This window comes from Sturnus vulgaris, chromosome 14, assembly GCF_052056855.1.
Source record: "Sturnus vulgaris isolate bStuVul1 chromosome 14, bStuVul1.hap1, whole genome shotgun sequence".
Taxonomy (NCBI): domain Eukaryota; kingdom Metazoa; phylum Chordata; class Aves; order Passeriformes; family Sturnidae; genus Sturnus; species Sturnus vulgaris.
The window spans coordinates 2,931,802-2,943,192 of NC_142256.1; the positions used below are offsets into that span (position 1 = coordinate 2,931,802).

Genomic DNA, 11,391 nt, shown 5'->3' on the forward strand with positions numbered 1-11,391 from the left:
CTGGGTAGGGGAATGGTGAGGAACAGGCAGGAGCAGCCTCACAAAGACCTCAAACCTCCAGCAGTGCTGGGGCACCAATGAGTTTATATTGAAAAAAAAAGCTAAGAACCCAACACCACCGATATTCCCTCCTTGGCAACTACCTATCCCGATACCACTGCTATTATTATGCTCTGCAATTAAGTGATAAAGCTGTAATTGCCTTATCTGATGCAGCTGGGCAGGAGCTGGCCTCGAAATCATCACCCTGGGCATTTTAAAGCCACCCTGTCCAAAAGGATTCTCCTTTTTCGGGACAGATGGACAGACAGGACCCTACAGCAGGTTCCTCCCTCTGAACCTGGGGCAGCAGCACCACCCCTGTGCCTGTGCCCTGCCCCACTGCCATGCCCAGCTCCCAGGACTGCTCAGCCCCGGCCAGGATGGGAGCACACGGAAAACAGGGGCAGCTCTGAGCCCTCTCTGGCTGTGGGAAGGCAGAAACAGATGGTGGAGGGACCAAAGCCACATCCCCAGAGCCCTTCCCACATCCCTGCTCCAGCATCCTGGGGAGCAACACGAGGCTCAGGGAGAGCCTGGGGCCAGGGCACTGTGAGAGCAACCCTTCAGTGTGACATCCAGCTGTGCCAATGGGATTGGGGCACTGGATTTAGAAGAAGTGACCCCACTTTTCCAGCCTGATGCCTTGGAATGAGGAGCAAAGCCACACCCAGCCACTCTGAGGCCATGAAAAGCCCAGTTCGCTATTTCCATTCACATGGTCATCGCCTCTGAAGGAGCTCTGATGTGCTGTGACATCCTCTCAACAGCACCAGCCCTGATTTCAGCTCTTTTAAAGCCTGGTGTCCTCTGAAACCTGACCCTTGCCATCCTTCCAAGCTTTTCACTATTTGACCTCAACACCGTTCCTGACCCCGGGAGCTGCCACCAGAACCTTGGCAAAGGAAACTCCAAAACCCTCCCTGCGCGAGCGTTTCCCAAACACGCCCCAATCGCCCTGGCCAGCGAACGGCAAAGCCTCGGTGGCCCTGCAGCCCAGCCCGGGGGCCAGGGCGAGTGGCACCGTGCCCGTGGCCCCCTGGCAGGGCGAGCAGGCTCCCGCCGGGCAGCAGCCACAAGAAAGGCCGGTACGATTGGCATCGTTAGCATTCTTTCCCTTTTAATAACCCAAGGTGTTACCAGCAACACTGTTACTGATTTTTATCTCCGCAGCGCCTTTTAAGAGCTCCAATTTGTTTTTCTTGGAGATCTCGTTTTGTTTTATTAAAGCTGACACCGAAGAGGGAAAAGGAGACATTCTGGGCCCAGAACGAAAATATCCCGTTTAAAAACGCCGTATTATTTTCTTGGAAACGCTTCTCCGTTGACTTTAATTAAGCTCTCCCCGGGCTCGCGAGCTTGGCGTGCTTGGCTCTCAGGCAGGTTTAATCCCAGACAAGCTCCCCACACCCCCGGTTGTCCCCACTCCCACAAATCTTAAGAAACGAACTGGATTTTGCTAAAATACACGGATTAACAGCTGGCCCACCATCAAGAACATCCTGACGTTGCCTTTTCGTCACCGGTCGCGGCTGCAACCGCTCTGCTCGCTTTGCCAGCAGATCCAAAAAGCAGCTTTACTGCCTTATTATTTTTGTTCTCCTTTATTTTATGGTATTTTTATTGCCATTGCAAGGCTGGGGGGTTGTGCCTGCCCATGCCCCAGGGCAATCAGGGCAGGCAGGGTGGCCACAGCCCAGCTCTGGTGACCACGGTGCTGCTGCTGAGCCTTCTGCCGGGTGCTGCCCTAAAATCAATAATTACAACCCTCCCTTTGGTAGAAGGAAGCTCTTTAGGATGATTGCAAACACTCCAAAAGTTGGGAAATCCCAGGAGGGAGCTTGTCTGGGCATCATCTGGTGCATACCCATTATGTAATTACCGTCAATCTTTAATCACAGATGATATTTTCCATCGGACTCGAATCAGACGGAGCATGGGAGGCACAATCCTCACTGAAGGAGCTGCCATTAGATGTGATTCCCACCTCGGTGGGCTCCAGGTTTATTCACTGAGCTTCCCCTGCTTTGCACGGGATTTGTGCAAAAAACTCCTCTGGCTGCCTGGCAAACACCCACATCCCCCCGAGAGGGGAGGATTTTGCCTCCCTTTTACGCACGGGATCTGCGGGCAGACAGATTAAGGCCAAGATCTTGAAACAAAAGCTTTGTTTTGGTGTTCACATCTGACGTGAGATGACCAAGAAAAGGGCCCTTGGGGATGCCACTGGGCAGGGTGAACTGAGGTCCCCAGCTCAGCTGGTCCCCAGGATGGGGTGCTGGGTGGGTGCTCAGAGCAGGTTCCTTGCCTGCAGGCACTGTGGTAGGGTTGTTTCTCCTCCCTGAGAAGGGCCCCAGTGTTTGCCTGGGGCGAACCCCAACAAGTCAGCCCATGCACTGAGCTGCTCCAGAGCATGTGGGGCTGCCTGCCCCGGGAGAGGCAGCTGCTCTGCAGGGAATCATGGAATGGTCTGGGTTGGAAGGGACTGCAAAAGTCCAGGTCCAACCCCACTGCCACGGGCAGGGACATCTTCACTGGACCAGCTTGCTCAAAGCCCCGTCCAACCCAGCCTTGGCAAAACAAGCAAAACCCATCAGGAACTGCTGAAACCAAACTCAGAGCCAAAAAAGTCCCAAAGATGCAGAGGAGCAGGGTTTGGTGAGCTCTTCTCCTCTAGTATGAGGTTTTACAGACCAGATTCTCCCAAAACCATGCTGCTGGCAGCACTGACCCCAAAACAGCCTCCCCACCTGGCACGGGGGTGCCTGCACCGGGACACAGCTCCAGGAGCTCCCGATGCAGCCATGGGGTGCAATGCTCCTCCTGTGGGGTGTGGGGATGGAGGTTTGGGATATCCCCGAGCTGGAGCTCCCCTGGGGCATGCAAAGGGGTGCTGGGGCTGCCATCCTGCAGCAGGGTGATCCCATATGAGGCCGGGAGGTTGCTCAGAGCATGCTGGGCTGCTCCTTGCAAGGAGGCCAGGCATGGCACGGCACGGCATGGCACAGCTGCCAAGGATGCCCAAGATGAGTTCCAGCAAAACAACTCACCACGGACACGGTGCTGTGACCCAGCAGCTCTTCCCGAGTGTTTTTCCCCCCGTGTTTCACCCCGCTCCAGCTCTCCAAGGTGGGCACACTCAACTCGTGCACCAGGTAATTTTATTGGGATCTACAACTAAAAAGGACAAGGACCGAGGGGGAAAACCCTGCAGACGAGCGGCTGGAATGCAGGGCTGTGCCAGCCTGCCCGCGGGGTGTACCCGAGGGAGCAGCGGCAGGAGCGGCGCTGGCCGCGGCCGGAGCCCCGGGGCGGGCAGGGCGTGCGGGCAGCGCCGGCCCCGGAGCTGGCAGGACCTGTTGTGCGAGGTGCCGGGGAGAGGCTGGGATGGCTCGAACCTGCGAGCGTGTTGCAGCAATTCCCAGCACACGTCATGGGGGTTTTGCAACCGCCCCAACTGTCTCGGGGTGGATGCGCCGCGGAGAACCGAGCGCTCCGGTGCCCCCGGCCATGCCCAGCCTGGCACACACCTCTCCAGCAGACCTTTATCCGCAGGGCTGGGCGCCAAAGGGCAGCATCTGCCTCCCTGGCAATAGGGAATAATCAATCCTTCGAGGAAGAGGAAGGGGAAAAAGCAACAAATACCTACTGTTGATGGGTGCAGCAGCATATTTGCTCCCAGTGATCCCAGTACTTCCATCCTAATATTCCCAGTATTCCCAGTAACCCCATCCCAGTAACTCCCAGAATCTCCCAGTATCCCCAGTACCCCCATTTGCACATCTGCTGGACTGGTGTCCAGTCCTCTTGTTACAGCCCATTGCCATGGTGATGCCATGGGATGCAGAGGTTGCAGAGATCTGGGGAGAAGTGATTCCCCAGTATTCCCAGTATCCCCATCACAGTGCTCCCAGTATCCCCAGTATCCCCATTTGCACACCTGCTGGACTGGTGTCCAGTCCTCTTGCTGCCCATTGCCATGGTGCTGCCATGGGATGCAGAGGTTGCAGAGATCTGGGGAGAAGTGATTCCTCAGGGAAAATGCCAGCTGCAAGATGTGGGTGCGTGGTCTCTGACTCAGCTGGGGAATTCTGGCATCCTCCTCCATGCTCTGACCCGCTCACAAGAAACCCCCGAAGGGTGATCATTCCAAAAAAAGTGAGCTGGAGAGACCGAGGTATTTGGGGATGTGCCAGAAAATTCCACATGGCACCCAGACAGAAGCCAACAGTGGGCAGAACCCCAATATGGTTTGACTTGGTCATCTTAGGGGCCTTTTCCAACCTATTCCAATATTATGGAGCCAGGGTGGAGCTTCATTTGTTTCCAGCAAGGGGGCACAGCTTTGGAAGTGCCCGTGGCATCAGCCCAAACACTGCTGATGTCCCCAAGAGGGGACACGTGTCCCCCTGCTGCTGGCATGTGCCACACTGGCTGAGGTCCTCAGGAGTGACTGGGATAAAACAGCAAAAGGCTGCTCTGGGCTCGTATAGAAATGGTGCCAAATCCTGCCAGGCACAGTGGCAGTGCCACCGTCCCACCAGGGTCACCTCCCTGTCAGCACAGCAGGAGCAGGGCTGGCTTGGTGCCCCCTGCACACCATGGGATACAAAAATCAGCCCTGGGAGGTGGAAACCCAGGTAATTCCTCCTTCCCCAAACTGCCCTACAGGGAATTTGGCTCCACATCCACCCACCCTGATGGTCCCTGTCACACCACCAGAATATTTGGAAGACTGTTACTGGTGGGATGGGGTGACTGATGGTGCTGCTTCATAAATGGGATAATCCTTGTGAACAGATGTGTCTGGACACTCTGGATAAGGAGGGAAAGATGCAGAGGAGCTGTCCCAGGGACACAGGAGATGACAACACCCACGTGAGCTATGCACTGCCAGCCCCTGGGCACTGCCAGCCCCTGGGCACTGCCAGCAAGGTCAGCCGTGCCTCACAGCTACGGGGTTTGGCCCAGCCTGATGGCTTAGGTCTGTTTTAACCAGCATGGGTTAGGCCTGTTTTAACCAGGATGGGTTAGGCCTGTTTTAACCAGCATGGGTTAGGTCTGTTTTAACCAGGATGGGTTAGGTCTGTTTTAACCAGGATGGGTTAGGTCTGTTTTAACCAGCATGGGTTAGGTCTGTATTAGCCAGGATGGGTTAGGCCTGTCTTAACCAGCATGGGTTAGGTCTGTTTTAACCAGGATGGGTTAGGTCTGTTTTAACCAGCATGGGTTAGGTCTGTTTTAACCAGGATGGGTTAGGCCTGTTTTAACCAGCATGGGTTAGGTCTGTTTTAACCAGGATGGGTTAGGTCTGTTTTAACCAGCATGGGTTAGGTCTGTATTAGCCAGGATGGGTTAGGCCTGTTTTAACCAGGATGGGTTAGGTCTGTTTTAACCAGGGTGGGTTAGGCCTGTTTTAACCAGGATGGGTTAGGTCTGTTTTAAGGTGTTGGATGAGAACCACCCCAGCTGATGGGCGCCTTCCAGCTGCTGAGGGGTTTTAAGGAAATGAAAGGGTGGCTTGTTAAACTTGTGGATTTCTCCCCAAAGCAGGAAATGAAAGGGTTCCTTTGCCTTGCACTGCATCACACCCCATTGTCACCTGGTGCCACCACATCCATCCCAGCCCTGTGGTGTGCAGCACTCACCCCTTCACCGTCCAATCCCTCCTCATCCTCCTCCTGCTCCCAGCCCAGTCTCACTGATGGAACTGCAACTCAGCACCTTCAAAATTTAACCTAAGATCCAAACCCCACGAAGTGGAGGTGGCTTTGCTCGTTTAATTGCAACTAAAAGGACCAAAAAACTCCAAGCCAACTGCACAATTCCATGTCCCACTTCTTCATAGGCCACAGCGAGGTCACAGGAGCTGCCACCACTCGAGGACAATGGCCACCAGGAAATACAACCTTACATCTTCTTGCCTGGCTGGAGAACACTTAAAAGTAAATTAAAAAGCACTAAAATGCTAAATGTGCTGGCTGAGAGGGCCCCTGCAGTCTTGAAAAACAAGAACCTCCCTTAGAAACAGCACTCCAGCCTCCTAATAACCTTAATCGCTCCCGACAGCCCCAAGAACCAGGTTTAACAACATGACTGAGCTTTGTTTGCTTTTCAGGCTGCTTTATCTGACATGGCACCTTGCAATCAGCTCAGGCAAAACCCCAGTTCCTCACAACTCCCCCATGTTTCCCTGGAGTCACAAACTCCCAAAACAGAGGCAGCTGAGCTGGGGCAGAGCCTGGCACACTGGCATCCCACCATGGGAAACTCCCAGTAAATCTGGGAAAGCTCCGTGCTGCCCTTTGCACTCCCCAGCTGGCAGGGCAAGGTAATAAAAACGTCTTTTTTATCTCTTTTTGCTGGATTTACATCCCCATCTGGGCTAGGTAAATATTGTTCATGTCAGTGCATCCCTCTATGGGCTTAGAGGAGGGTTGGGAGCCCGGATGGACATGGGAAAGGCCCCAGGAATTCCGAGGTCCACAGCACCCTTGGCCAATACAGCTGTGAAACGGGGCCAGCACAGCCCCCTGGTAATTAGCTAAAGCTCCAAATCCTGCAGATTTGGGTAAGAAAGTGACAACCACAATGTCACCTTCAAGAGATGGGAGCCTCCAAAAGGCCAGCAATGGACAATGACCCCATTATCAGAATTTTGTTGGGATCATTTCCAAGAATTACCTCTTGCAATCCAAAGCAACTTGGCCAACAGGTTGAGGGAGGAGATTCTCCCCCTCCCCTAAAGGGGCTCCAAGAGAGCTGGACAGGGTCAGGACACAGGGAATGGCTTCCACTGCCAGAGGACAGGGTTAGATGGAATCCTGGGGAGGAATTGTTCCCTGGGAGGGTGGGCAGCCCTCTGGCTGCCCCTGGATCCCTGGGAGTGTCCAAGGCCAGGCTGGATGGGGATTGGAGCACCCTGGGATGGTGGAAGGTGTCCCTGCCCATGGCAGGGGTGGAGTGTGGTGATTTTTAAGGTCCCTTCCAACCCAAAGCTCTCTGTGATTTACCCTCACCTTCAGATTTCTTTTCCCAGCTCCTAAAGCTCCAGCCATGCTCACCCACCCACAGAATCTTCTTCAGCCCAAGAGAGGAGTCCAGGGCTTCTCCTCCCCCTCTTTCATACGACTGTTAGCACCGAAATGCTCTATTTTCAAAAAAAAACCCCCAAAAAACCCCTCTCTTACCAAGCCTTCATTACAATGCTGGAGTAAAACCAGCCTTTTTCACCTGTCATAAGGATGTGAAATCAGCACAAAGAAATTCGCCAGCAAAATGGACGGGAATTCAGGAATAAAGGTGACATCAGTCCTGCCCTGGCCTCAGGATCTGGCCACTCAAGGACTGTGGTCCATGCACCATTCCAGCTTCCCTAAGCACAGGGAGCTCCAGCAGCCCCTGCTCCCTGTCTGGAGCTGGACTAAAGAGGGGAAACTGTTGCCCAGATTCTTGCACACAGATCAGAGGATGCTGATGGACACAGGGATGCACTCAGAGGAGCTGCAGCCAAACCAGACCAGCTCTCAGGCCATCTCTCCCAATGCTTTCAGTTCCATTTCCAGGCACCAAAACATTAAATATTAAGCAAAGAGAGTTAATCTATACCTGGGATATTGACACAAAGCGGAGGAGGGGAGAAGAAAAAGATAAATAGACCTTTTGTTTTAAAAACCAGAGTCTGTGTGACTCTGCAGGCTGTCCCACCGGGGCTTTCCAGACCCCGGGTACGGCACCAAGGATGTGTTTGGAGGAACAAGATGCACCAAGAAATGTCACTCTCCTGGCTCTGCCCAGGCAGCTGGGGCAGCCTCTGGGACCTTCAGGTGGCTCCTTGGCTGAGGGCACAGCCCTGGTCAGGGACAAGGCCACCTCGTGGTCCCCTCTCCCAAGGTTGGGGCAGCATCCAAGCAGCGGCAGAGCAGGCACTGATGTAAGAAGTTAATGCCCGGTTAATGCTCACCAGGGCTGTGCTGCCTCTCAAAAGCGCTTTTGGAGCTGGGGAAGATGAGGGGGCTGCGATGGCTCAGTGTCAGCCCTCAGTGTGGGACCAGCACCGGGACAGCCACGGATCCCTGCATCCCCCAGCACCAGAATGAGCCTTGTACAACCAGAGGGAAACGTCACCACTCATCTCCCAGCAAACACCCTCAAGCATCACTCAACACCTCTCCAGCAAAGCTGGATTTTTTTTTTTTTTCTCCTGGCCGAGCGCTCACATGTATTTTATTTTTTTTTTTTTTTATTCCGGTCTCAGCATTCCTCCACTCCCCCCGCAAGAAAACAAACCCCAAAGCACAGAGTGTGCCTCCCCGCTGGCGTCCCGCGGGGAAGGGGCACGCGGTGGTCGCAGCTCCCGCCCGCCCCAGCCCGCCGTGCTTGTTGACATAGGCAGCACAGTATATTTCTTTAAAGAGAGGAGCCTATGCATTCGATGCATTGCTGCCACGGGGTTTGTTTTCAAAGCCTGACCCCAGACCTGAACTCCACGGATCCTGCGTTTCTCAAGATCAAACGCAAGAAAACGTGACCAATGCAAACAAGAAATAAACCTTGATAATTATAGCCGGGGCGGCTATTGTTTAGTGCCGACTAGCACCCGCTTTAGCATAAACAGAACCCTATTTTTAAAGGGATGCCTGACCAGCTGACAGCATTACTCCCCATTTTGCCTCCAAACCCCCTCTTTGATACAAACCCACCTCCCTGAGACCTGGAGGAGGTTTAGGAGCAGACACAAAAGGCTGAGCCATGCCCACAGCCATACTGGATGCTGCTGTTGGAGCCGGGAGCGGATCCTCGTCCTCCCAACCTGCTCCCTGTTGGCGGGGGCTGAGGGGCTCCCTGGGGTCCAGCTGTTGCTTGCAGCTGGCGGGCTCAGACTGACGTCGGAGGACAAACAGACAGCACCGGTCTTTTCAGGAAGGCCATATCACTTAGCGCTTGGAAAGGAGCTACGATATTTTCCTGATTATGTTTGCACGCAAACGAGCGCCGCGGGGAAATTATGCAACGCTGTGAGCGGGGAGGGGTGGGAGAGAGGAAAGAAGGGCTGGAGGGGGGCCCTGGGCTGTACCCCGCTGTCCTCAGCCCCAGCCAGCGCAGCTGCAGCCCCGGAGGTGCCACAGTCGGGCTCCGGCACCGCCGCCGGAGCCTCGGCACCGCAACCTCGGAGCCACGGCTCGCTTATTAACGGCCTCTTCATTAAGCACCCACTCCAAAATGAATATATTCGTCACCCAGGCAATTTAATTACCCAGCCTGGGTTCACCTCGCACACCCACACGCCTTTCTTTTTCGAGGCCTCTGTGCGGTCATAGCCTTAAATAAATAGATGGCAGGAGCGAGAGGCAGATGCTGACTCCTACAACCTCTGTCTTGGGCACCGAGCCTTTAAACCACCAGAACTTGCAGCATTTAATTTCTTTTGTTACCGCTTCTACCTTTAGAGCCCTGCCTTAGGCTTTCTAGATACAATCACAGGCAGCAGGAAACAGAGAGCTACACTATGAGCTTCCTGGGCATCACACGCGCGCACACACAGCACACACACACTCCCAGCCCATCAATCTCCCTAATTACAGCTGGCCACACGTCCGCAGCTCGCTGTGGCACTCCGTTAGTAGCCGTAATTACACGGTCCCGTCGTTTCCCTGGTAAGAGTATCACGGAGTTAATTTGGGATTGTAGATGTGGTGGATCCCGTAATGAATTTCATCCTGGCGCGCTCCCCGCCGCACTCGCGGGCCATGCGCCAGCTGAGGGAGGGAGCGCGGGCAGCGCTGGTCCCCAAAACCAGGCTGTGAGGTCCTTACACACCCCTGGCACTCATCTCTGCCCAGAACACTCCTGACTGCTGCCCACGTCCCAGCCAGAGTCAGGACAGCACCACCAGCAGGTTCCCTCAGCGTCAAGTGCTCGTCTCCACCTGGCAGATGAGAGCAAGGTGGGCCACGGGTGTCCATCCCAGGGATGGAAATGATCTTCCAGGGGGGACAGCAGGACCTGGGACAAAACTGGGCCTCCCAAAAGCTAATGTCCAGCTGGGACCACCACGCCAGCAGGCTGGCGTCCCTCTGCCAAGTCTACTTCAGCAGCAAGGTCTTGGCAGCAAGAAACATCCCTTTTCTCCACGTTAACCCTACCCAGTCTGCATCCTGGCCGGGCCTGTGGTTCCTACAACACGCACAGAAGGCTGCAGTCCATGGATGTCGCTTTTCAGGGATGTTAAGCGCGAGTGAACCCGCGCTGCCCTCGGAGTGACCGCGCAGGCGGCGCTGGCAGCCCTGCCCTGTCCCACTGAATGGACACGGCTCGGACGGAGCGTGGCAGATGCTCTCCTGCAGCCACCCCCGGGCAGCAAGGCAGCCGGATAGAAAGCTTGAAAAACCCCATAAAATAGAACAATAATAAAGAAAACTAGAGGGGGTGGCTCACACCCAGCAGCTGATTCACCAGCGCTGCTCTGCTTTACCCCAAGACACACCGGCAGGACAAGCTAAGGGCGTGTTTTTCAGCCGAATTACTTTTAATTGAGTACATCGGAGCTTAGAAACACATGATGCTGCCGGAGATAAATATAGCCACGGCTACGAGGATAGAGGGGGCAGGGAGCAATCGAGGTTCAACACAGCCGAGAAGGAGCTTCCAGCTCCGGGAGGCAGCGCCGGCCGCGCCGCCGCACCTTTCCCCGTTCCGCTCGGGCATCCCCGCTCCGCTCGGGCACCCCCCGCACGCCCTGCCCTGCCCGGGGAAGGGACCGCGGAGCCCGTACCTGTTTTAAACTCTAGCGCCGGGTCCTTCTCCCCCTCGCCCAGGTCGCTCTGCAGCATCATGTAGAGGATCCCGAAGGAGTTGTGGATGCCGAAGATGGAGCCGTTGCACCAGGCGGCGGCGAAGACCACCACCCAGCCGAAGCCACCTTCGGGGGGCTGGAAGGGCGCGGCGACCCCGCTCTGTTCCCGCTCAGCGGCGGCCCCGGCCCCGGCCCCGGCCCCGGCCCCGGGCTCGCTCTCGCCCGCCGCCGCCGCCGGCACCTTCTCGTCGCGTTGCGCCATCGCGGCCGCGCTCCGGCCGCCGCCCGCCGCCCGACTGCCCCGCAGCCGGTCCCACATGCCCGCCGCCCCCCCCGGCCGGCCCCCCCGCCCGCCCCCTCCTGCCGCAGCCTCACTCCCCGCCTCCCCTCCGCCGCCTCCATCCTCCTCCTCCTCCTCCATCGCTCCGCTCGGCCCCCGCGTCCCTACCTGCGGCGGGGGCCGCCCGTCCCCCCGCGCCCCCCTCCCGTCCCCCCGCGGCGCTCAAAGGCGGCCCCGGGCCCGGCCGCGGCCCCGCATCGCCCGCCGAGCCTCCGCG

General features: G+C 56.2%; 1 protein-coding gene across 1 annotated transcript in view; it reads right to left on the reverse strand.

The window, feature by feature from the left end:
- SLC16A2 (solute carrier family 16 member 2) overlaps positions 1-11,153 on the reverse strand; it is a 41,182-nt gene extending 30,029 nt beyond the window's left edge. Inside the window, exon 1 of the mRNA XM_014877151.2 lies at positions 10,814-11,153. Coding sequence (XP_014732637.2) covers positions 10,814-11,153 — 340 coding nt within the window. The remainder of the gene's footprint in view (positions 1-10,813) is intronic.
- Between the last annotated feature and the right edge of the window lie 238 nt (positions 11,154-11,391).